General features: G+C 40.0%; 1 protein-coding gene across 3 annotated transcripts in view; it reads right to left on the reverse strand.

Moving 5' to 3' along the window:
- LOC102409999 (scavenger receptor cysteine-rich type 1 protein M130) overlaps positions 1–24,817 on the reverse strand; it is a 36,582-nt gene extending 11,765 nt beyond the window's left edge. For 2 of the 3 annotated variants that reach the window (XM_006067717.4, XR_006550369.2), the window contains exons 1-10: positions 24,609–24,816; positions 23,164–23,250; positions 21,587–21,907; positions 19,118–19,438; positions 15,606–15,926; positions 14,855–15,175; positions 3,169–3,483; positions 2,757–3,071; positions 1,420–1,512; positions 1,024–1,338 (exon numbers count right to left, since the gene is read on the reverse strand). In XM_006067717.4, coding sequence (XP_006067779.3) covers positions 1,024–1,338; positions 1,420–1,512; positions 2,757–3,071; positions 3,169–3,483; positions 14,855–15,175; positions 15,606–15,926; positions 19,118–19,438; positions 21,587–21,907; positions 23,164–23,250; positions 24,609–24,654 — 2,455 coding nt within the window. In that variant the 5' untranslated portion in view covers positions 24,655–24,816. Of the gene's footprint in view, positions 1–1,023; positions 1,339–1,419; positions 1,513–2,756; positions 3,072–3,168; positions 3,484–14,854; positions 15,176–15,605; positions 15,927–19,117; positions 19,439–21,586; positions 21,908–23,163; positions 23,251–24,608 lie in introns of all 3 variants that reach the window. The other variant, XM_025284976.3, reaches the window with a different exon arrangement.
- Between the last annotated feature and the right edge of the window lie 2,707 nt (positions 24,818–27,524).

Here is a 27,524-nt window from a genome sequence, read left to right on the forward strand (position 1 = left end):
TATCTTATCGTGTGTGCAAAACAAGAGCAGTATCTCATTGTGATTCTTTGTCTGTCATAAAAAATTACTTGGGCATGGCGGTCTTTTTATCTGTAGAATGTGGTACCAAATGTATTTCTTTTTCTCCTTTAAAAAAAAGAAAAGTTTTATTTATTTTTGGCTATCCTGAGTCTTTATTGCTGCACATGGGCTTCGTGTGGTTGCAATGAGCTGGGGCTACTCTCTAGTTGCAGTGTGTGGGCTTCTAATTTTGGTGGCTTCTCTTGTTAAGGGGCATGGGCTTTAGAGGGTGGGCTCAGTAGCTGTGGTACATGGGCTTAGTTGCCCTGTGGATGTGGAATCTTCTCAGACCAGAGATCAAACCCATGTCTCCTGCAGTAGCAGGCATATTTTCAACCACTGGACCACCAGGGAAGTCCTCTTCTTGTCATTTTTAATCTACCTTATTAATACAGTAATCATTGTGTGGTACACTGAATCCTTAACCAACATCCAGCACTCTGTATGTTTATAAAAGAATTTCTCATTATTAGTTTTACTGTCATTTTCATGACATGCAAACTCACTTCTGAATTTTCCTCTTTCTGATGTCATACTACACACTACATACTTACATACTGCATACTACATACTACCTTGCACGTGTGTGTCTGTGTGCTTTCTCGGTCATGTCTGACTCTGCAACTCATGGACTATAGCCCACCAGGCTCCTCTGTCCATGAGATTCTTCAGGCAAGAATATTGGAATGGGTAGACATTCCCTTCTCCAGGGAAACTTCCGCACCCAGGGATCAAACCCAGGTTTCTTGCATCTTTACTGACTGAGCCACCAGAGAAGCCCACTTTGCACCTGAGGTAGCACTAATGCATCAGATCCACACTTCTGGCAGTCTGAATCTCACAATTGTTCCCTCTGAACCTGTAGTTCAAGGAGTTTGCTCAGATTAATATCCTCCGTACCCACCACCCCACCTCAGCCATTTCTTCCAAAACTGTAACCAGTTGTAATTTTGCAGAACTCACCTGAGCAGATAACTCCTGCATCCTCCTTATGCCTGCAGTTCTGCCGCCCCCAGCCATGGGAACGGCACTGAGAAATGCGAGATTCTTTTCCATTACAGTTCACCTCATCCAGCCAGATGGGCCCTGATCCTTCCCCAAAATGAGCAGAACCCGTGGCATTAATGGCCACACCGCAGCCCAGCTGCCTGCACACCACGTGGGCATCATCCAGGTCCCAGCTGTCATCACAGATGGTGCCCCAGGAGCCCTCATGAAACACTTCTATTCTCCCGGCACAACGCCCACCTCCATTTACCAGGCGGAGCTGTCCACTCCCTGAAAGAGCAAATGAAACAGTGATAAATGCATTTCTGAGGATTTGGAAGTTATTCTCATGGTTCGGTCACCGATTCTCACCTATGCAAGGAACACCATTTTCTTCCAAAACAACGGCGCTTTCCGGATCCGAAGATGATGAATTGCATGGATATAGTGTCTGACTCCGATTTCCTGCAAGCACCAAACATTATCCATCACAAGAGATACAAAAGGATGGAATGAAGAGAGGAGGTCAATTGGTATGCTAGATAGATGAACTCAGGACAAACATAGCTTTAGAGAAAGGTGTCTGGGTCAACCAGGCTAAGAATTAATCAGATCCTCTGAGAAGGCACATGTGTGCCTGTGCTAAGTTACTTTAGTCATGACTGACTCTCTGCGACCCCATGGCCTGTGCCCACTAGGCTCCTCATCCATGGGATTCTCCAGGCAAGAATAGTGGAGTGGATTGCCATGCCTTCCTCCAGGGGATCTCCCTGACCCAGGGAAAACCTGTGTCTCTTATGTCTCCTGCATTGGCAGCTGGGTTCTTCACCACTGGCACCACCTGGGAAGCCTGAGAAGTTACATGGTAAGTCCTAAATGGGATTCCCTGATGGCTCACATGGTAATGAATCTGCCTGCAAGGCAGGAGACCTGGGTTCAATCCCTGGATCAGGAAAATCCTCTGGAGAAGGGAATGGCTACCCACTCCAGTATTCTTGTCTGGAGAGTTCTCATGGACAAAGGAGCCTGGTGGGCAGAGTCCATGGAGTTGCAAAGAGTCAGACATGATTGAACGACTGACCCACACACATAAGCTCTATGTAACTATGAGGTCCATGAAAATCAAGTTTACTTTCCACTAAAAAGACAAATGAAGTTAATATACTGGTACACCTCTCATAATCTCTCAAAGTAGATCATTTCCTTTTACTCCCATTCTTTGCTATAGGTACACCCGCTCCTTTTTGGAAGTATAGTTGATTAACAATGTTGTTAATTCCTGTTAATTCAGCAAAGTGATTCGGTTATACATATATATATATATATATTCTTTTTTTAATACTCTTTGGTTTATCATAGGATATTTTTGTTGGAGTATAATTGTTTTTTAATGTTGTGTTAGTTTCTGCTATACAACAACATGAATCAGCTCTAAGTATACATACATCCCCTCCCTCTTGAGTCTCCCTCCCACAACCCCCATCCCACCCTTCTAGGTCATCAGAGAGCAACAAACTGAACTCTCTGTGTTAAACAGTATCTTCCCACTAGCTATCTTTTTTACACATGGTAGTGTATATACATCAATGCTGCTCTCTCAGTTCGTCCCACTCTCCTTCCCCGCCCCCCGCCCCCGCCCCGCTTATACCCACTCTTAAGGCACACCACCATGGGAGAGGCTTCTCATTGACTGCCCTTTATTCTCTTACCTGAGCAGATTACAGAGGCCACTTGCCCTTCAGGACACAGCGATGCACCCAGAGCAGTTACAGGACAATCACCCATGTGCTGTTCTGTCCCAGTGCAGTGGAACATGTGTCTCCAGGGCTGCCCACTTCCTTTCCCAAAAGGTGCTTTTCCTGGGATAGAAGTAGCAACTCCACATTTAAGCTGCTGGCACAAAACGTGAGCATCTTCCATGTCCCAGTGAGAGTTGCAGAGAGGTCCCCAGGTCCCAAGAATCTTGACCTCCACTCTTCCTTCACACGGGGTATTGCCACCCACCAAGCGAACTTCTGTGTATCCTGGAAGGAGACAGGGCTTTAATAAGATGTCTGTGACTACCTAACCCTACCCTCTTCACAATATGGGGACAAAATGAACATGTTGTCTGGGTCTCACTTGAGCAGACTACTCCAATGTCCTTGCTGTGGCTACACGTTCCATCTGGGCGGGGTGCAACAGGGCAGAGTGAAAGATGGGACTCGCTGCCCTCACAGTGGAATTCTTCAGCCCAGATCTGTCCATTTCCTTCTCCAAAGTGGGCTCCCCCCAGGATGGAGACAACGCTGCCGCACTCTAATTCCCTGCATAGCACGTTGGCCGATTCCAGAGAGAAGTCAGAATCACAGATGGTGCCCCAAGTGTCACCATGTTTCACTTCAACACGACCGGAGCAGGGAATGTCCCCTCCGACTAGTCTGGGTTCCCTGTGGGCTGAAAAATAATATTTTGGTGAGATTCCAAGATCTTCCCTTCTGCTGGGAGTGAGGCAAGGAGTCAAAAGTGAGAAAAGGAAGCCATTCTTTGCTCTTGGATTTTCTGCCTGGAGTTGGGCTTAACAATTTCCAGACCTCCCCATCCTTCACTGGACTACCGTATCAGATAATTCTGGAACTTTGCTTCATAGAACCCATAATTTCTGGAGCATGATTACTCTATCCTTTCAGTATTTTGCCTGTATTATCCATCACTTTGGAGCCCACAGATAATGTGTGTTCATTCTCTCTACATTTTATCACTGTATGCACCCACTGCAATCTGGAGTCTGCCCCAACCGTTTCAAGTGGTTCTAGGTAAAGACTTTTAATATATCTACGTCCTATTTCCAAAATGAAAAACAGACTTATTCTTTGATATCTCTCATACTTGATACATGAGATACTCTTTTCCCCCTGTTTTCTCCTCCTTCCTGCCTGACAGTGCTTTATCAGAACCTGTCACGTGTTCCCCAATCAAAGTTCTGTCCTCAGCTTTCTCATCTCCTCAGTGGGCATTTTCTCTCAACTGCCAGTAAATATGCTTTCATCTATATATTTCTCTTTAAATTTATAGTCATAAGCAGATCTATTTGGACATTTCGAACTTAAGGTGTTCCAAATTGAATTAATTATGCACTGACAAGGCCACCATAGTCTTTATTCAATTAATGGTATCCAGGACCAAATTAGAACCATCTGAAATTGAACCCCTGTGTTTATCTCCTCAGAAATAATGGTAATAATGATAGCAATGAAGATTAAGTGAACACCTACTATATATGTATATTTGTATGTGGCATTTTGGGCTTCTCTGGAGGCTCAGTGGTAAAGAATCTGCCTGGAGACCCAGCAGCAGACCCGGGTTCAATCCCTGGGTCGGGAAGATTCCCTGGAGAAGGAAATGGCAAGCCACTCCAGTATTCTGCCTGAGAAATCCCACGGACAGAGGAGTCTAGCAGGCTACAGCCCCTAGGGTCATAAAGAGTTAGACACAACTTAGCAACTAAACAACAACAAAAAATATGGCATCTTAGTATTTATTTAGCAATCACTATTTCATCCTTATTATTGCCTTAGGGTATAATTATTAAGACAAGGAAACTAAAATGCACAGAAGTGAAGTAATTTGCTAAGGTCACACAGCAGGTTAATGAAGGGACAGGATTTGAAGCCAGGCAGTATACTATAGAGCCTAGACTCTTGACCCTCACAACACACTGCACATGTGAAAGCCACCTGCACCAGCTGACTGACTCTCCAGCACTTTTTTTCTCCATACTTACTGCCACTACTTTGATGTAATTTGTCACCATACGTCATGTAGACTTCTGCAATAGCTTCCAAAGGGGTCTCCTTGCTTTTAAGTCCTCTTTCCAATAAATTTATGTCATGACCACAAATACTAAATTTCAAATATTTTCACATAATTTCTGTCTAGGAGAAGTCAATGTTTCTTTACTGTGCATACAATAATTCATCTTTTCAACAAATATTATTAAGCACTTACAATGTTTTAGGCATTTGGATGGGCTAAAAAATCTATCACAGAGTTCAGTCTCTCAGTAAGGATAGATAATTCTAGTACTACTAATAATAATCATAACCATAGTAGCTAACATACATTGATCACTTGCTGTGCAATTCCCATGAAGGAGTAGATATTATTACCACCATTTTTTTTTTTTTTTTGAGGAAACTGTAGCAGAAAACTTTGGCAGCTTCCCCAATAGCACTCATCTATTCAAATTAAGAAGACATAATAAGCATTATTTTAGCATACTCGAAAAAACTCTATGATTTCACTTTAAAAGCCTTAACATCTATTACTCTGCCAATCATACTTGTTACCCCAGCCTAAAGCTTTTTCAAGCTTCTGTGTCTCTGCAGACACTTTTTGCTCTACTTATATTTCCCAAACTTATGTTTGGGGGACAAAGTTACTTCTTTCAAGGATGCTCAATTTTTCACTGATTTCTCTCTCCATCAAGAACACATAATTTAGTAGAAGATATACATGTTCATGTAATGAGTCCAAAACTAGATACATGTTTTAGATACAAAGCTAAGGAAGGAGTTATCAGTTCTATTTGGGCCTTTGTAAGAAAACTATAAAGAATACCATAAATCTGAACTGAGCTTTGAAAAAAGATGAGAAGTTTGCCAAGTAAATGATATATGATATGGCATTTAAAGAATATAATTATGAGACAGGATGATCTAATTGAGGGATTATGAATAATTTAGTATGGATGGATTTTAAAAGGTAAAGAAAAGACATACAAGCTATATAGCTGAAAAAATGGAGCTCAGGCTTTAAGGGCATGCTTCACTAGTTTGAGAGCCACTCATCAAGATAAGTAAGAGCTTCTTTTAGCATTTGTTGTTCAGTCTCTAAATTGTGTCCAACTCTCAGCAACTAGGAGGTAATTCAAGTTACATGGAAGATACAAAGTATTTTCTTTAATTCATCTTAAAAGAGAGGAAAGAAATAAGAGGCATATGGAATTGGGATTTCTAAAAGGCATAAGTCTTTTAGAGATGCCTGCTGTCAAATATGACTACTCCTTTTTTTAAATATCACTAATTCTTAAGATCCCTTGACATTACTATCAGCATGACACAGATATACCATCAGCTCTTGCCAATTTCCTAAAATGTTCTAGATCTGATGATATTCTCTATTATAGCAATATAGAATAACTCAGCCGTGCAAAAATTTCACCACTTATCCATTCAATATGTTTGAAGCAAGCTCCATCCAAATTTGAGTTGAATAACATGTTGCTTTTTAAACAGAGCTAAGACTTTACAGCAAATAATGCCTCTACAACACAGTGACTGGAGTTGAGTTTAATTTTGTTGAATCATTATTTGAGAATGAAATTACTCTAAGATATCATTAACTCTTATTCATATGATCCTATTCCACTTTTGGACAGACCTAAGTCTTTGGATAAAAAGAGTTTTCTTACATTTTTTCTTTTTTCTTTCTTTCTTTTTTTTTTTTTTAGATTTTTTCTTTTAACCTCTTGCTCTCTCTAGACTGATCTTGAGCAAATAAAATACAACCAGTGAAAAACAACTTCCCCCTCAAAAAAGCAAAACAAATAGATATCCTCCTATTTCCTTAGTCCTAAAATATTTGAGTCCAAGGCAAAAGAGAAATCCTTCTTCTAGAAATGACTTGGAGACTCCATCCTCAGCTTTATTTCATTAAGTCTGCTAGTAACACATTAGTCTATACCACAGAATGGCTTCCTTATACCATTTACTCTGAGTACATGATTAGAATATTGGTAATTTACTCCTTTAAGGGATTTTTTTTTCCTGTTACGCCTATGACTGCATTTTTTAAAATGTATTTTTAAATTGGAGTATAATTGTTTTACAATGTTGTGTTAGTTTCTGCTGTACACAACATGAATCAGCTATAAGTATATATATATATATATATATATCCCCTCCCCCTTGAACCTTCCTCCCACCCCAACCCCCATCCCACCCCTCCAGGTCAACACAGAGCACTGGGCTGAGCTCCCTGCGCTGTACAGCAGCTTCCTACCAGCTATCTATTTTATACATGGTAGTGTATACATGTTAATGCTACTCTCTCAATTCATCCCACCCTCTCCTTCACACCCTGGGTCCACAAGTCCAGTCTCCACATCTGTGCTATGACTGCATTTTAACATAAAAGCCATTAACTGAATTTTTGTGCCTGGATTTAGCCCCTTTAATCAATAAATTAAACTTTCCCTGACATCAGTAACTAAATCTATATTTATTTCTTTCTGAAGAAATGAAGAACAAATATAAGAAATAATTAGAGGTATTTCCTTTTGTTCGGTAATAGATACAATACAGTTTAAAGAAGCACTAATGCATTTTCATCATTTATTCCTTTCCAGTCTCTGAAAAAGTATAGCTCATTCTAATCTCAAAATCATCTTTCAGATTTTAGTAAAATAAAACAAAATTCAAATGAACAAGTTATTACATTCAAAAGTGCTCTACTGCACCTATACAGTCATCACAAACAAAATGTCTGGGATTCAAAGCAATTTTGTGCCCAAAACTCTTAGACATCTTTGTAGCTATCTTGTCTAAACTACAAGTCAGGGGTAAACAGTTGCTTTGTCTTTCTAGTCTTCCTGCTTTACTGAGTTTTTCTGGCCCCTATTAACCACAATGCCTTATGCTTTATAAAAGTCTAAGAATTTAAACAGACTATGGAATTTGTAGTTTGAACTTGACAGACACAGAGATGGTATTTCCATCATTTTTTTCCTGAAAATCTTCTGAAAGAATCAAGTAAATCAAAAAATAAAATTACAAACTCTATTTCTAGTAAAACAAGGACAGAGCTAAAGTCTTGGCCCAAAAATTAGTAGAAGGGTTTCAAATGCTACAGAAATATAATAAGAGAGTTTACAAAAGAAAGCAAAGTGCACATATGGCAGATAGCAAACAAAAATATGATTTTGTAAAGGGAGGGAACCCATGTTAAGTTGCAAATTTATGCTATTTGGGATTTTTATTATATGCAGCTAAATAGAATCCTGGGCTTCCCTGGTGGCTCAGACAGTAAAGAATCTACCTGTAATGCAGGAGACCTAGGTTCGATCCCTGGATCAAGAAGATCCGCTGGAGAAGGAAATGGCAACCCACTCCAATATTCTTGCCTGGGAAAGCCCATGGACAGAGGAGCCTACAAGCTACAGTCCACTGAGTCACAAGAGTCAGACACGACCTAGCAACTAAACCACCAATAGAATCCTATATAATTCAGAATGGGTTATCACAAATAAGGTACTCTAGTAATAAAACCTAAATTTTGGATGTGGTTGGACAGAACTCATGGCTATAATATACTGATAACATAGATATTGTAGGCTGGAAAGCTAATAAGTATTGTTATCCGTGGAAAAATATCTGGACAGATATCACACTGAAAAGAAAATTATATGTTCACTAAAGATGAAAAATGGATAACATATTGGGAAAAGTGTAAAAAAGGGAAAGTATATAAAAAAAGAAAAAAAAAATCCTCCTTGCCACTTTTAACATTTAGTAGAGAGATGGGCTGAGACTAGAAGCCAGTAGACTACAAAAAGAAGTGGAAGGAAAAATACTAATTTTGTGAGGGAGACATCCTCTGCCTGCAGCTACTGCGTGCATGCTAAGTCACATCAGTTGTGTCTGACTCCATGACCCCATGGACATAGCCGCCCCAGCTCCTCTGTCCATGGGATTCTCCAGGCAAGAATACTGGAGACGGTTGCCATGCCCTCCTCCAGGGGCTCTTCTGGACCCAGGGATAGAACCTGAGTTTCTTGCATCTCCTGATTGGAAGCTGATTATTTACTGCTGAGCCACCAGGAAAGCTGCCTACAGCTATTAGATATAGTTAATTGAGAGTCCTGTAATTTGAAACTTGCAGAATTGAAAAAAAAAAAAACCTAAGTATCCTGTCCCCTAAATTAAGGTAGTGATAAAACTTCAGATTTAGCAGAAAATAAAATTGATGCTCTGCATATAAAGACAATGAGCCTACCAGCAAAGATGGGATTTACGTGTTGCCTTCCCTCTCAAACCCATGGTTTCAAATGACCTTAGGGCAGTGGCTAATAAATTGAGAGGAAGGGTCTGATCACAGGATAGATCAAAATATGTAATTTATTTTTTGATGGTGGTTATTTTCACATGACGTTGGGTTAAAGCAAATAGGCAAGAAATCTACTAAGTTTGAAGAGAATATTTTGCTGAATTTGAGGGTGACTGATATCAGTTAATGAATACTCAACCCTAAACCAACCCAAGGGTCCCTAAATCAGCATCAGCATGAAGTGGGTTGCGAAAGGTGTGCAGCCTCTGGATGGATATACTCTCGAAACTGAACACAAAGCTGATGATGAGAACAACACACTAGGAAGTACTCCTCTGAGAAGAGCACCTGGGCACATGAAGAACAGAGCACAGACAGCAGCTTCTCAGAGGGCAGAACCTGGTCCATCAGATTGGCTCACCACACTCCCTCACCTGCAGGGCAACTCATTGTTCTTGTCCAGTTGTTGTTTAGTCATTAAATCATGTCCAATTCTTTGCAACCCCATGGACTGTAGCCACCAGGCTCCTCTGTCCATGAGATTTCCCTGGAAAGAATAGTAGAGTGGGTTGCCATTTCCTTCTCCGGGGGATCGTCCCAACCCAGAGATTGAACCTCTGTGTCCTGCATTGGTAGGCAGATTCTTTACCTACCACTGAGCCACCAGGAAAGCCCTCTTGTCCAGTAGAATATGATAATTACTTTGGAAGAACAGCTCTAGGTGTGTCTTGGTGAACACCTTGTTGTTAAAGAGGCATCACTTATCAACAAGTGATTAACATAAAATGCTAGGGATTGTCCACAAGACTAGCCAATCACAGACCACTTTTGAGTTTTTTAAAGAAGTTGCATGAAATACATAAAAATGTTCAGAAGGCACAGCCAAGATGACAGAGGAGGAGGATCCTGAGTCATCTCTTCACATGAGCACACCAAAGTAACAACTGCTTATGAGAAAGACCAAAGTCTAGCAGAGAAGATCTTCTACAACTAAAGGTATAAAGAAAGAATCACAACAAGAGAAGCAGGAGGGGCAGGGCACAGTATAGTCAAGGCCCATAGACCCAGGTATGCAACCACCAAATAAGAAGATAATTGCAGTTGCAGAGGTTCTCCCCAAAGATCAAGGAATTCCCCAACCAGTGGTCCTGCACCAGGAAGATAAGCTCCCAGGACGTTTGACTTTGAAAGCCAGCAGGGCTTACTTTTGGGAAAGCCAGAGGGCTGTGGGAAATAGAGACTCCACTCTTAAGGGACACACACAAAATCCCACCCACTCTGGGACCCAGGGCAGAAGCAGTCAATTTGAAAGAAGCCTGGGCCAGACCCACCTGCTGATCTTGGAAAGTCTTCTGGAGAGGCGGGATGTGATTGAACTTACCCTGGGGACCCAGATACTGACAGCAGCCATTTTGGGGAGCTCCTTCTACCATGAGGACACTGGTATTAGAAGAAGTCATTTTGGAATCCTCCCTTTAGCTTATTAGCACCAAGACCCAGACCCAGTCACCAGCCTGTCAGTACCAGAAGTGGGACACCTGAGGCCAAGAAACTAAACAGGCAGGGATGCACACCCCTACTGCTGTCCCCTATTAGCTGCCTTGAGACTCCCTGAGCCCACAGACACCCTGGGACATGGCCCTGCCCACTAGAGGGCCAGGACTCAGCCCCACATACCAGGAAACTGGCACTAGCACAGGGACCCCCCCGGGACCTGAAGCCAGAGCCCCAGTTTCACCACCCCCATGCTCTGGTGAGCTGACACTAACCTAGGGACACCCTGGGAACTGGCCCTGCCCACCAGCTGACCGATTTAAGCTCCAGGACCCTGGGCTCTGCAGCCAGAGATCCCAGGACCCAGCTCTACCCAACAGAGGGCTAGTGCTAGCCCTGGGACAAGTCTTATCCCCCAGAGATCCCAGCCCCTGGACCAATGCAACCCTACAACCAGCATTCCCTGGGCCCTGGCCCTGTCCACCAGCAGGCCAACACCAGCTCTGGGATTCCTGGGCCCTGCAGCAGGGGACCCCAGGAGCTGACTCTGCCACTGGACTGGCACTAGCCCCAGGACATGGCTTCACGCACCAGTAGGTAAACACCAACCCTAAAATCCCTTGGGCATTGGCCCTACCAACAAGCAGGTGGACACCAACTCTGAAACAGATTGGACCTCTCAGCCAGCTGCCCCAGGAACCAGCTCTACTCACCAGCAAGCTTTCACTAGATCTGGGAACACTGTCTCCCCCACACTCACTGTAAAATTTGGTTCAAACCACAAGTAGAACATCACTAGCTCTGAAACACCCCTGGTCTCTGCAACCAGCTACCCATGACCCAGTCCCACCAAGCAGTGGGACAGCTTTTGCACAAGGCCGAGTCTAGCAAACAACCAGACTAGGGCCCAGCCATGCCTACCAGACCACTGACAGTAGTCAGCCAACCACAATAGAAGGACTTGTGCTGTCAACGTATGGGGCAAACTAGAGCACATAGCTCTGGTAACCCAAAGGGAGTATGCTGCTGGGAGCATAGAACATTTCCCATAGAAGGTAATTTCTCCAAAGTTGGGAAATGTCACCAACCTACCACCTACATAGAACTGAAAACAGCAAATCAGGCAAAATGAGGCAACAGAGGAACATGTTCCAAACAAGGAACAAGACAAAACCCCAAAATAAGAACAGTGAAGTGTATATAGGCAATCTCAGTTCAGTTCACTTCAGTTCAGCCACTAAGTCATGTCCGACTCTTTGCAAACCCATGGACTACAGCATATCAAGCTTCCCTGACAATCACCAACTCCTGGAGCTTGCTCAAACTCATGTCCATTCAGTCGGTGATGCCATCCAACCAGCTCATCTTCTGTCATCCTCTTCTCCTCCTGCCTTCAATCTTTCCCAGCATCAGGGTCTTTTCAAATGAGTCAGCTCTTTGCATCAGGTGGCCAAGGTATTGGAGTTTCAGCTTCAGCATCAGTCTTTCCAATGCATATTCAGGACTGATTTGCTTTAGGATGAACTGGTTGGATCTCCTTGCAGTCCAAGGGACTCTCAAGAGTCTTCTCCCAACACCACAGTTGAAAAGCATCAATTCTTTGACACTCAGCTTTCTTTATAGTCCAACTCTCACAACCATACATGACTACTGGAAAAACCATAGCCTTGACTAGATGGACCTTTGTTGGTAAAGTAATGTCTCTGCTTTTGAATATGCTATCTAGGTTGGTCATAACTTTTCTTCCAAGGAGCAAGCATCTTTTAATTTCATGGCTGCAGTCACCATCTGCAATGATTTTGGAGCCCAAGAAAGGAAAGTCTCTCACTGTTTGCACTGTTTCCCCATCTATTTGCCATGAAGTGATGGAACTGGATGCCATGGTCTTAGTTTTTTTAATGTTGAGTTTTAAGCCAGCCTTTTCACTCTCCTCTTTCATCAAAGGCTCTTTAGTTCCTCTTCACTTTCTGCCATAAAGGTGGTGTCATCTGCATATCTGAGGTTATTGATATTTCTCCCAACAATCTTGATTCCAGCTTGTGCTTCATCCAGCCCAGCATTTTGCATGATGTATTCTGCATATAAGTTAAATAAGCAGGGTGACAATATACAGCCTTGATGTACTCCTTTCCCAGTTCGGAACCAGTCTGCTGTTCCATGTCCAGCTCTAACTGTTGCTTCTTGACCTGCATACAGATTTCTCAGGAGGCAGGTAAGATGCTCTGGTACTCCCATCTCTTGAAGAATTTTCCACTGTTTGTTGTGATCGACACAGTGAAAGACTTTGGCATAATCAATAAAGCAGAAGTAGATATTTTTCTGGAATTATGTTGCTTTTTCTGTGATCCAGCAGATGTTGGCAATTTGATCTCTGGTTCCTCTACCTTTTCTAAACCCAGCTTGAACATCTGCAAGTTTGTGGTTCACATACTGTTGAAGCCTGGCTTGGAAAATTTTGAGCATTATTTTGCTAGTGTGTGAGAGGAGTGCAATTGTGTGGTAGTTTGAACATTCTTTGGCATTGCCCCTCTTTGGAATTGGAATGAAAACTGAACTTTTCCAGTCCTGTGGCCACTGCTGAGTTTTCCAAATTTGCTGGCATACTGAGTGCAGCACTTTCACAACATCATCTTTCAGGATTTGGAATAGCTCAACTGGAATTCCATCACTTCCACTATCTGTGTTCATAGTGATGCTTCCTAAGGCCCACTTGACTTCACATTCCAGGATGTCTGGCTCTAGGTGAGCAATCACATCATCGTGGTTAAATGGATCATGAAGATCTTTTTTGTACAGTTCTTCTGTGTATTCTTGCCACGTCTTCTTAATATCTTCTGCTTCTGTTAGGTCCATACCATTTCTGTCTTTATTGTGCCCATCTTTGCATGAAATATTCCATTGGTATCTCTAGTTTTCTTGAAGAGATCTCTAGTCCTTCCCATTCTATTGTCTATATAGATTTTATAATATCTTTATATATATATATATATAGGCAATTTACCTGATATCATATGCAATGGTGAAAAAGCTGAATGCATTTTCTCTAAGATCAGGAACAAGGCAAGGATGCCCACTCTTGCCATTTTTATTTGACATATATCTAAAGTTCTATCCACAGCAATTTAGACAAGGGGAAGAAATAGAAGGAATCCAAACTAGAAAGGAAGAAGTAATGCTGTCACTGTTTGCAGACAAGATGACACTGTGCATAGAAAATCCTAAAGTCACTACCAAAAAATTACTAGAGTTCATCAGTGAATTCGGTGAAGTTGCAGGATACAGAATGAATATACAGAAATCTGTTGCCTTTCTATATACTAACAATAAGCTATCAGAAAGAGAAATTAAGGAAACAGTTCCATTTACCATCACATCTAAAGGGCTTCCCAGGTGGCGTTAGTCAAAAAGAATCCACCTGCCAACGCAGGAGACACAAGAGGCACAGATTTGATCTTGGATCAAGAAGATCCCCTGGAGTAGGAAAGGACAACCCACTCCAGTACTCTTGCCTGGAAAATTCCATGGACATAGGAGCATGGCAGGGTACAGTCCATGGGCCCACAAAGAATCAGACATGACTGAACAACTGAGCATATACATACATACATATATACATACATACATACAAAAAGAATAGCATACCTAGGAATAAACCTACCTAAGGAGGCAAGAGCCCTGTATTCTGAAAACTACAAGACACTGATGAAAGAAATTGAAGATGACTCAAACAGATGGAAAGATACACTTTGTTCTTAGACTGGAAGAATCAGTTTGGTTAAATATGGTTAAAAGGACCATACTCCCAAGGTAATCTACAGATTCAATGCAATCCCTATCAAATTACTGATGGCATTTTTTACAGAATTAAGCAATAAATTTTAAATTTGTATGGAAGCACAACAGATACCAAATAGCCAAAACAATCTTGAGAAAGAAGAATAAAGCTGGAAGAATCAGGCTGTCTAACTTCAGACTATACTACAAAGTTACAGTCATCAAAACAGCATGGTACTGAGACAAAAGCAGACACAGAGATTAATGGAACTGGATAGAAAGCCCAGAAATAAACCCATACATTTATTGCCAATTAATCTATCACAAAGGAGACAACAATATACAATGGAGAAAAGATAGTCTCTTAAATAATAGTGCTGGGAAAACTGGACAGCTCCATGTAAAAGAATGAAATTGGAATGCAACTTCTTTACAGGTTGATTGAAAGTCTTACCTGAGCAAGTAACTTTGGCTTCATCATAGTGTTCACAACTAAGCCCACCCCATTGCCAGTTCTTGCAGTCCCAGATAGAAGTCTCATTTCCATTGCAGTTGCTTAAAAACAGCCATGTGTTTGTTGCCTGAATTTTGGAATAAACTTGATAGGATGTTTTGAGTGCAGATCCACATCCCAGCTGCTTGCAAACCACATCAGCTTCTTTCAGTCCCCAGCTTCTGTCACACACTTTCCCTATCAGTTTCTGAATTTCCACCTCCACTGTCCCAGCACAGCGGCTACCTCCACCTTTGAGTCTCAGTTCGAGATCTGATCCATCTGCAAAAGAAACATAAACTTAGGCCATAGATACATATAGCGGTTAACTACCATAGGGTGCTTTTTTCAATCTTGTTCCTTCTCAGATACTGAGACACTAGAAATTCTGGCTTGCCTACTTCCTGGCTTTTAGAAGAGCAGCATAGACCATGAATTTGGTTAGAAATGGAGCTATAGTTTTAAAACTTGTAGATTTAGAATTTGAAGTGTGGTCCCTAATAGCAGTTGAAACAATTTTTATAGAAAACAGAGACAGACAACCCTCCAAACTAGTCAAATAAAGAATGTGTTAAAGATTCCTCATACCTGAAAAGAATTCCTAACAAGGAAATCGTTAGCTAGTTCTCTCTCTCTCTCACACCTCTTACACCTATTCCTACTCCTAAAGAACACAGACCCTTCCTTCTCTGTTTTTCTTGTTTTAACTTACCAGAACAGGTCACACCAGCATCTTCATTATGATTGCAGTAATGCTTTCCCCATTCGTGATGTCTGCACTGCCAGATAGCAGATTCATGTCCTTGGCAGGAAACACTGTCAAGCCAAATGTGTCCAGTTCCCTCACTGGCATTGACTCTGCCAACGGCAGTGATGGCCGTCGGACATCCCAATTGCTGACACGCTACAGCAGCATCATCACTGTCCCAGCCATCATCACACACTGTCCCCCATTCTCCTTGGAATCTCACTTCTAATCTTCCTGAACACTTGGTGACTCCATCTACCAGTCTCAGGCTCAGGTCAGCTCCCTCTGTAAGAGGGAAACAAAGCCAGTCAGTGATAAAGAAACAAGCATGAGGATGCTCTAAACAGCTCCACCTGAGATGAGATAAGAAAAAGGCAGGGGGCGGGGGAAGGGGGGGACATAAGCAGAGACAGAGAAAATAATGATATATTCCCACTGAAAATCAGTAAAGATGGAAGTAGGAGCAGATCAGGCAAGAAGACAGTGTTAGTGGGAACCTGGGGTACAGCACAGGAGCTCAAATCAGTGCTCTGTGATGACCTGGAGGGCTGGGATGAAGATGAGAGTGGGAGGGAGGCTCAAGAGGGAGGGGATATATGTATACATACAGCTGATTCACTTTGTTGTGCAGCAGAAACTAGCACAAGATTGTAAAACAATCATACTCCAATTTAAAAATAAGAAGACAGGATTTTTTATGAATTAGGAGTTTGGGACTAGCAGATGCAAACCATTTTATATCAAATGGATAAATAGCAAGGTCTTATTGTATAGCGCAGAGAACTATATTCAGTATCCTATAATAAATCATAACAGAAAAGGTCAATCAATCAATTAAGAAAAAAGAATACAGAACTTTTCACTGTGGAGAGCATGCATTACAGGAAGAGTTTCTAACAGGAGGCCAAGGAACTGAAATTTATCTAGAATCTGCTTGTTTAAATACCACAGATGTTTTTGTTGGTTTTTTTTTTCCCCTGTTAAATACATACTTACAGATGCCTAGGTGCTTACATAAATATATATATATATATATATATATATATATATATATATATTTGCTGCAATACTTAACACTCACTTTTGGCTCTGACTGCATTACCTACCCAGACTATTTGGCTTGTATTACCATGCCTGACCCCTTTCTGACCATGTCCATAGTTTAAAAGCAATGCAAAGAGAGAAGGGACTTCATCATTACTCCTTTCACTTTCCCCCAATCAACACTCCTCAAAGACTAGCACTTGATTCTGAGTAATATCCTATAATAAATAAATTGGGTTTTTCCTCTGGCACTTTTAGTTTCTTTCTTTTTTTTTTTTTTTTTTTTTTTTTTTTTTTTTGGTCACAGTGCTGTTTATTGTGATTCCTCAGCTTGTAACAAACACACTGAGAAGAAACATGCTGACTGGAGACCTGAGTGAAGGAAACCGGAAGGTACATACTGTATTTTTTCTACCCCAAATCCCTTTCACTTTCTTCAGCTAAAAAAACCCATCTTTTCTGTAGGAATCCCATTCTTTGTGGTTCAGACTGTACATGATCACACTGTTCAACAAGAAAAAAGCCACCTTGGGAATCCCCTGGTAGTCCAGTGGTTAGCACTGTGAGCTTCCACTGCATGGGGCCTAGGTTTCATACTTGGTCAGAGAACTAAGATCCCCATAAGACAAACAGCATGGTTTCAAAAAAAAAAAAAAAAAAGGCAATTCAAGAAATAAAAGAAGAGCCAGAACCTTGATGATATTGTTTAAGTGCTGAATCCATTCATGGATGGAGCCAACTGTACCTCCTGTATTTCCCAGTTTTCTGAGTCAGTATTCCCTTATTTTAAAGCTAGTTTGAATTGAATTTCCTTCATTTGAAAAAAATAAAATAAAACCTGGTGAATACAAGAACATTTTTACCCTGGTTATAATTTCCTAAATATCCCCTGGGGTCCAAGACTTACTAGGTCTTCAAATGAGGCATTCAATTGAAGAAAGGAGAGTGACATTTTTGTACACACAAAACCATGTCCCAGACCTTAATCAAGGATGGAACGTGAAAGTCCCTAGAAAGACACAATGCCTGCTCACAGTGTAGTATTAGCGTAAATGAGGTTTTAATAGATAACCAGTTTTTTAAATCATTTGATTCTGTGAATTTGAACTAATAGTTTGGTGAAGGGTGGGTCAATGTGGCTAAAGAGGAGGCTTTTATAGGTAGAGGATAATAATAGGGGTGACTTTCTTCTAAAACATCCAGAAAGTATCATTTTCTAGTTAACCTGGTTTCTTTTCCTTTCTTTTTTTGGAGGGATGAGGGAGTAGACTGTTCTCTGAATACTTCCTTCTATCCTCATAACTTGGATCTCAATTTCATGGCTCATCCTCCCTCCCTAAACTATTTATCCTAATTTCAGTGAATGGTAAAAAAAAAAAAAAAAAAAAAAATCCTCACAGGCTTCCCCATGGCTCAGTGGTAAAGAATTTGCAGGAGACTCAGGTTCCATCTCTAGGCTTGAAGATCCCCTGGAGATGGAAATGGGAACCCACTCCAGTATTCTTGCCTGAAGAATTCCATAGATAGAGGAGCCTGGTGGGCTACAGTGCATGGAGGTACAAAAGAGTCGGACACAACTAAGTGACTGAACAATAACAACAACAACAAGAAAAACCCACAAGTATCAGAACTGCATCCTGAAATTGGTGATAATGAGGCAATAAAAGAAGAAGACTTTCCTTATTGTGCGGGGAGCTGCCTGTGAGAACGGGGTCCTTTGTCCGAAGGACACAGCTCTGGGAGCTGCCTCAGTCCTTGAGGGTTTGCTTGCAAACATAGCTCTCTGTCCCGCCACCCCAGAGATTAGGCGCTTATTTACTGCAGACACCTGGAGTTCTGTGCAAACTTCTCACGCACAGAGAAATGTTATCTGGTGTAAGAAATAATAACAGGGTGCCATTCCCATGCTCTCAAGATTTCTTGTGACTGTTTGTAAGATGTATAGGTCAACAAAGAAAATGTTAACTGTCTTGTCTTTCTCACGCTCTTCTGTATAAATATGAGATGCTGAATAAAGTTGGTGTCAGACTGCGTCCCTCCGTGGAGACGTGTCTGAACCTCTCGACCCCATCTTTGTTGTAGATTTCTCTTGCTTTAGTTTCCTTTTTCAGCCCCGCTGTGCACGTTCTCGGGACCTGATCGACTCTGCCGGCTGGCACCGGCATCATTGTAGTTTTCATTTGCATTTCTCTACTAATTAGTGACACTGAGCATCTTTTCATGTACTTCTTGGTCATCTGCATGTTGTACAGGAAAAAAACAACACAGCATTGTAAAGCAGCTATACTCCAATAAAAAAAAAATTTTTTTAATAGTAAGAGAAAAAAAAAGAAACACATTTCATTATGTTTTTAAGAGTTCAAGCCTTTGAGACTTTTACCCCCATTTTTGTCCTCTCAGAGAGAACGGAACAAACCCAGAGCAGTCCTTACCTAAGCAAATCACTCCGGCATCTTCAGCGTGATCACAGTTGTGCTTTCCCCATCCTTCGTGTCTGCAGTTCCAGATAGCTGACTCATTTCCATGGCATACCAGATCATCAAACCAGATTGGCCCAGACCCTTCTCCAAAATTAGCTGAGCCAGAGAAACTGACAGCACTTCCACATCCAAGCTGTTTACAAACCACAGAAGCGTGATCCAAGTTGAAGTTATCATCACACACTGTTCCCCACTGGCCCTGGAATTTGATCTCTATTCTTCCTGAGCACCGGCTTCCTCCATTCATCAGCCTCATCTCCAAATCAGATCCATCTAGAGCAGAGAAAAGGCCAGAATTCAGAAGTGATATTTATTCTAAATGATCTTAGAGAATAGTATTCCTCTGGTCTCTTGAGACTTGCTGCTGTCCTTAAAAATGATACCTCGTTGTGGATGCTGCTCCAGTTGACATGTTGAAAGATTTTGATCTTTGAAAATTAACTAATGATTAGGACTTTCATCTGTATCAACTGACCCCCAAAAAAATCTTTTATGGATTAAAATTTACTTTTTGCCTTGTTTCCCTCTATTACTAAGACATAGTAAACATGTCTATGTAGAAATAAATAGTAGAAGGAGAATGTAAAGGAAAAAAAACAGCCTAGTATCAAAGTCTACCCTCTTTACTGTTATGCATGTGATGATAACAGAATTTCCAAGAAGTAGATGCTCTGAGAATTGAGCATTGATCAGGGTGGAGAATCTCAGAAATATGGACTCTGAAACTTCAGAAATATGAACTTGGAAACCTCATGAAACTCGTGAGTCCCTGACTACTCATCCCTTTCTATTATTATGCACAAGTTGAAGCTTTAGGTGTATAAAGTTCAAAAACTAAATTTGATTGACATTGTCCTTATATAAAGGATCCTTATGCAAAGTTATGAAAAACAGAACACAGGAGATAAAAGTACTACACTGAGGTCTTGGCTTAAATAGTCAACACCATCAACAGCAATAATTAATAGTTAGAGCCTGGCAAGATTTATTATGATTTTTAACTTCACTGTAGATGCTTAATGTAGCTCTTACAATTATTACTTATCTTTCCCTGCAAAATGATTAACAATGAAAGACAACAAGAAAAGAAAGAAGAGAAAGGAAGAGGAGAACAGAGAAAGAGAAGGAAGAAGAAAGAGAAATGAGTTGTCTAGATAATGAGAAGCAGTGAGCCATGAGGAAACTAATGCTAATTTTTAGCACCTATGACCTACCTGTCAGTGTACCAGTAGCTTTACATGTGTTATATTATTGACTATTCAGAAGCTGAAGTTTAGAAAGATTTACAACTTACTTAAAATAATAGCATTAAGTAGTTGAGGAGTTGTCTAGATACTAGTTACTCCCATGAAACCGCAGTGCCTGGGTAAAGATTGCTGTTGTTTAGTCACTAGGTTGTGTCCGACTCTTTGTGACCCCATGGACTGTAGCCCGCTAGACTTCTCTGTCCCTGGGATTTCCCAGGCAAGAATACTGTAGTGCATTGCCATTTCCTTCTCCAGGGGAACTTCCCAAGGGATCAAATCCATGTCTCTTGCACTGGCAGGCAGCTTCTTTACCACTAAGCCACCAGGGAAGCCTGGATAGAGATTAATCCTTTCTGATATCAGTCCTATGGAGGAGATGGTCTCTAACAGAAAGGCTGGGCAGCGAGAGGATTGCCTAAAGTTCAATGACATGAGCAAAGAGAAATTGGAAGCTCAGGAATCTGAACTGGATCAGAAACATGACCTTGGGTTTTATCTGCAGAAAGGTCTGGGTTATCATAATAGCAAGTGAGATGAAACTTATGAAATATTTTATAAATTAAAAGTACCATGTAAATGGAATGAATAGCATTGCACAGTGTAAAAAGCAATTCTACTTTGCAAAATATCCTTCCTCCAACAAAACAGATTAGTGCTCGGAGTACTTACTTCTTGACTTGGTAAACTGATTATCAGTTAATGGGCAAACGGTCATGATTTATGAGGCAATACACGAAAGCAGCATTTTATGGGGAAAGGGGTCAAGGAATCAAGTTAGATATGATTTAGGAAATGGCAACCCACTCCGGTATTCTTTCCTAGAAAATTCCATGGACAGAGGAGCCTGGCAGGCTGCAGTCCCTGGGGTCACAAAGAGTCATACATGATTAAGCAACTGAGCACAGAATGTTACAGTAGGATTACTTAGTATAAAATTGAAGCTAATTGCTTCCTCATTGACTGTAGTATTCAGAATCTCTTTTGATTTTTTTTTTTTAGTATGGGTCTTGTCATACATTTTCTGGTCTTTAACAATGAATTGGGTCCTTTGCATACCTGGATCATTTTATACCTAGATTACTTACAGAAAACTGGCCTTTTCATTTTTAACCCATCTATAAGATTTTTTCCCACCAAGCATTTCATGTCAAGGTTTGACTTACACAAGTCTTACCTGAGCAGGTGACTCCTACATCCTGTTGGTGAGTACAGTTATGCTTTCCCCACCCCTCATGTTTGCAGTCCCAGAGAGCTGATTCATTGCCTCGACAAGACACATGATCCATCCAAATGCGCCCAGTGCCTGCACTGGAATTGGTCCATCCTGTGGCTTTGATGACAGTTGGACATCCCAGCTGCTTACAAACGACAGAGACAGCAGCCAAGTCCCAGCCGTTGTTGCACACAGTTCCCCACTCTTCCTGGACTTTCACCTCCACTCTCCCAGAACACTTGGTTTGACCAGCCGCCAGCCTCAGTTCCTTGTCTGTTCCCCCTGGAACAGGTAAAGGCAGCAATTGGTCAAGATCCAAAAGCAAGTAAAATGATTATTCCTTAGATTACTTATTTATTTTTCAAAGCCAGTTTTGAGAAACATTTCTGAACCTATCTATGTTACAGTAGGAGACTGTCATTTCATAGGAATTCAAAACCAAACATCAGTGTCACAGGCTTCAAATGAAGCCATGACACAGAAGCAGTAAAGCTGGGTAATTCAATACCATATGGTGTCTTTATTTTATGGCTGAGATTCTTTATAACATCAATGTATATAATCCTATGGATAGTTTACTATAAAAATAAGATATTGCAAAATTTTATAGGAATAAGCTATGTAAGTTTCTCCAAAATCCTAAGATTAGTGGAAAGAAGGCTAATAGTGAAAATGAAAGACTGATTATCGGGAATTCAGTAACTATTTCACACACGTATGCAAAATACCATGAATTTTTTAATTAATTTTTTAATTTTAATTGGAGGCTAATTACTTTACACTAATGTGGTCATTTTGCCATACATCGATATGAATCTGCCACGGGTGTACTTGTGTCCCCCCATCCTGAAACCCCTTCCCTCCTCCCTCCCCACCCCATCCCTCTGGGTTGTCCCTGAGCACTGGCTTTGAGTGCCCTGCTTCACGCATCTAACTTGCACTGGTCATCTATTTTACATATGGAAATATCATAAATTCTTAAAATGCTAGTTGAAATCTACTGAACTTAGCTACCCAAATGGAAACTGAAATGGAGATATTTTCCTATTATCTTCTACCATAAAAAATCCCCTCTCCCCTACTCCTTCCAAGGGTCTTAACCACTGCCTTGTGATTATTTTAGCTAACATAGAAACCTGTGGTTCTTGATATATATCTGGCTTCCCTGAACACATTTTAAGATAAATTTTGGCATTTGAGTTTTCAAAGTGTTCCTAAAATTCCCTCATTCCAACAGTTCTGACGTTTCTCCTCCTCTGTATTGTTCCCTATTTTTTAGTTAGACATTACTTCAGATCTTTAAGGAATATGCATTTTTCCAGTGAGCATTTATTAAAAAAAAAAAAAGCTGTACTAACATTTTGGGCAAGCAGGGTCACATCATTAAGTACTCATTTTGTGCTTTTAATATCCTGATCCTTCAAAACACCATGAAGCTTGCTTTTAGATGCTATTTAGCCTTCAGGAGAATGATTTGCTTGTCAGTGATTCTCATCACAGTGTGCAAAGATTGTGAGTAAATTTGACAAAGTACTCACCAAGAGCACTGGTGACCAAAGAGGCATAGAGAACTGAGACCACAGCAAGAGTGAAGGGACCGAAGTGGACAGAACACCTTTTAAAACCTGTGGAAAGAAATAAAAGAAGGTAAAATTATAGTCTTTCCAACCAAAGAGGCTTTAGAGCAGGCAGTTGCTTTCAGAGGTTTGAAATTAACAAAGAAAGTCAAACCAAGGCAGAAAACCCTCCTCCTAAATGGCAAGGCAGGCAGGCAGGAAAATTTTATATCCAGGATCATACAGCAACAGTGAAGTAGCTTTGAAAATGTCCATGGTTACAGGCAACCAAGAAGTGAAGGATTAGAAGAGAGTTGGAGATGCAAAAAGAATTGCAAGAGTGAGTCTTAGCACCGGGAAAACTGAAAAGACATTGATGAAACTTAGAAGTGGGCACTTCTCCCATTGGGTACAGAACAATATTCAACCTTTGATATTCTCATCTCCAAGCCTACCTGATTCACATTATTCAATGGAAAGTTCCATGAGGAAATAAATTATACCTATAATGTTTACCAGCTTCACCAGTACCTGGCACAGTGCCTGCTAAATTCTAATTGAACACTGCAACTGGAGGAAACAGTGACAAAGATTATATTTGAAAGTCCCCATTATCGGACCTTGTGGGCTTCCCAGGTGATGCAGTTATAAAGAATCCACCTGCCAGTGCAGAAGACACAGGTTTGATCCCTGGGTCAGGAAGATCCCCTGGAGGAGGAAATGGCAACCCACTCCAGTATTCCTGCCTGAAAAATCCCATGGACAGAGAAGCCTGGAGGGCTACAGTCCAGGGGGTCACAAAGAGTCAGACACCACGGAGCGACCAAGCATGCACACACGCACATGCCATTGGATCTAATCTCCAAAAATAGCCTAAAATGCTCTATCACTCTCACTTCTCCTTCTTACTCTCATCCTACAGTAATTTTAAAGTAAAAATGCTATGACACAGAATTGTGCACTTATTACCTATGTTTTCATGTGGTAAGGTTTCAAGTTTAAAAGCTTGAAAAAAAAGTAAGAATGCTAAATGAATTTAATGCATCCACATAAATCATGAAGTAGATTTTAACACTCAGGGGTGTCATTCTAAATGCCCTCTAGGGAATCAACTTTTCATCAATAAGCATTCTTACTTGTTCTATCCTTTCTAACAACTATTCGTTTTATACTCAATACAATTCAGTTAATTTTAGTTCCTTACGTAGTTGTTCCTCAGTGGTTTTACAGAACTGATGCCAAATCTAATCCTTATTTCATACCTTCAATTTTGAACCTATGGAATATGCAGGTACTTCTTGATAGGCTTCTTGCTCTTTCCCATAACTTACCCTCCTGATGCCCATCATTATTAAATCAGATCCACTGACTTTCAGAATATTACTATACTCCATTAAAGAGTAGACAGAACAAATGATAAGCTTTACCAGCAGATCCAGAGTTGTCATGTAGCACCATTCTGAGTTTGTCCATTCCAAAGTTTTATGATGCTTAAATCTTCTTGTATTGGTCCCTTGAAGAATTGGTCTTGGAATGGTCCCTTGAAGAAGAGGACCACTAGGAATTCTAAAAATCATTTCACTTCCACACACACACACAAAAAAAGAAGGCCTTCATAATGGAGGTGGAGTCAACCAGAAAAGGGAAGTAATTAAAAGAGAGAGGTTCCTTTTTGTCCTCATGTTTTCTTCCATTTGGGCCATGAAACAAAGAAAACTGAGAAACATTCACTACAGATTTACAAAAATTAAAGGGGAAATACTAACTCAAATATGGTTGTCATTGAACATAAAATTTTTGCACTCTGTTTTGGATGAATATATTTGAAACAAAAATAATAATTGTTTTGAGATGAAATTATGTCAAAAAAAACTAAGGTAAGGGACTTCCCTGGTGGTTCAGTGGTTAAGACTCTGCCTGCCAATGCAGAGGTCATAGGTTCAGTCCCTGGTCAGGGAAGCTACCACATGCCTCGGAGCAATGAAGCCCATGTACCCCAACTACTGAGCCAGAGCTCTAGAGCCCATGAGCCATACCTACTGAAGCCTGTGCTCCACAACAAGAGAAGCCACCATAACGAGAAGCCGGCGCATCACAACAGAGTAGCCTCCTCTTGCTGCAACCAGAGAAAGCCCACACAGAGCAATGAAGACCCAGCGGAGCCAAAAATAAATAAATAAATAAGAATAAAACACTTAGCAATGAATTTAAAAAAAAAAAAAACAAAGTAAAATGGGCAAAACATAATTAAATCACTAAAGCTTGATTGCATAGCCACTTTTATTATTATTTCCATAATCAAAAGTGTCTCATGAATAATTTTGTGCAGATTATCCATAGACAGCACTTGAATTTCTTTTCTTTTTTAAAAAATTTTATTGGAGCATAGTTTACTTGAATTTGTTTTCTTGTTTAAAAAATTTTATTGGAGTACAGATTTATAATGTTAAGTTCTTCTGTACAGCAAAGTGAATCAGTTATACACACACACACATATATATATGCCCACTCTTTTTTAGATTCTTTTCTCATATAAGTCATTGGAGAGTACTGAGAAGAGTTCCCTGTGCTATACAGCAGGTCCTAATTATTATCTGTTCTATATATAGTAATGTATATATATCAATACAAATTTACCAATTTATCTCTCCCCACACCTCCTCTTTCCACCCTGCTAACCATAAGTTAGTTTTCTACATCTGGGACTCTATTTCTGTTTTGTAAAGAAGTTCATTTGTACCATTTTTTATAGAGTTCACATATAAGTGATATCATGTATTTGTCTTTTTGTGTCTGACTTAACTTCACTCAGTATGGCAATATATATATATGCATTAAACTTCCTAAAAATCTTTCCACAATGAATATTCTAAGCCCCTTTGGCTTCACTGGTAAATTCTAACAAATATTTAAGGGAAAAAAATAATACCAATTCTAAACAAACATTTCTAGAAAACAAAGAGTAGTGACTACTTTCCAACATGTTCTATGAGGCCAATATAACTTCATATCAAAACCAGAAAAAGACATTATAAGGAAGGAAAATTACATAGGAATATCTCTAACAGACATATATGCAAAACTCTGGACAAAATAGTAACAAATTATATCTAGAAATATATAAAATAATAATATATCATGACCAAGCAGGATTCATCCCATAAATATAATGTTAGTTTAACATTCAAAAATTAAAATTGTGTATAACTCATTATATAAGAATCTTAACAGAAAAATTATTCAATCAACTTGATAGATGTAAAAAAGCCTTTCACAAAATGTAACATCAGTTCCCAATAAAAACTTAGTGAACTAGGTGTGTAAAGGGCATCCATGAAAAGCCTACAACTAAAATCATATTTAATGCTCAAAGACTGAATGCTTTCTCCTTAAGATCAAAAGACCAAAATGTTAATTTTAATCATTTCTATTTGACATGGTACTGGAGATAGCATCCAGGACAATCAGGCAAGATAAAGAAATAAAAAACATTCATGTTGAAAAGGAAGTAAAACAGTCTTTTTCTTGGCACATAACATGATCATCTGTGTAGGACATATAATAAAATCTACAAAAAACTACTAGAATTAATAATTGAGTTAAGCAAGGTTGCAGGATACATGATCAATATACAAAAATCACATAACAAAAAAATCAGAAGTTAAAATTTAAAAGTAAATTCCATTTGTAGTAGTATCAAAATTATACAAAATATTGAGTAAACTTGACCAAAAATGTGAAAGTCCTATATACTCCAAACTACACAATATTCTTGAAAGAATATTAGAAATTAAAGAATTAAAATTAGAAATATTATTAGTTATAATAATATTAAAATAATAATAATATTATTTCTAATATCTAATATTAGAAATTAAAGAATTAAAATTCTTGAAAGAAATTAAAGAAGATTTAAATAATTGGGTTAATTTAAATAATTCTTGGGTTAGAAGACTTTATTGTTAAGATTTCAGTGCTTCACAATTTGAATTCTAAATTCAGTATAACCAAAATCAATATCCTAGTAGGCATTTTTTCATAAAAACTGGCAAATTGATTTTAAATTTTATTTAGAAATGCAAGGGGTCGGAAAATCCCATGGACAGAGGAGCCTGGTAGGCTGCAGTGCATGCTGTCGCAAAGAGTCGGACACGGCTGAGCGACTTCACTTTCACTTTTCACTTTCATGCATTGGAGAAGGAAATGGCAACCCACTCCAGTGTTCTTGCCTGGAGAATCACAGGGACGGCAGAGCCTGATGGGCTGCTGTCTATGGGGTCGCACAGAGTCGGACACGACTAAAGTGACTTAGCAGCAGCAGCAGCAAAACAGACATAACAAAT

Source organism: Bubalus bubalis, chromosome 4, assembly GCF_019923935.1.
Source record: "Bubalus bubalis isolate 160015118507 breed Murrah chromosome 4, NDDB_SH_1, whole genome shotgun sequence".
NCBI classification, from domain to species: domain Eukaryota; kingdom Metazoa; phylum Chordata; class Mammalia; order Artiodactyla; family Bovidae; genus Bubalus; species Bubalus bubalis.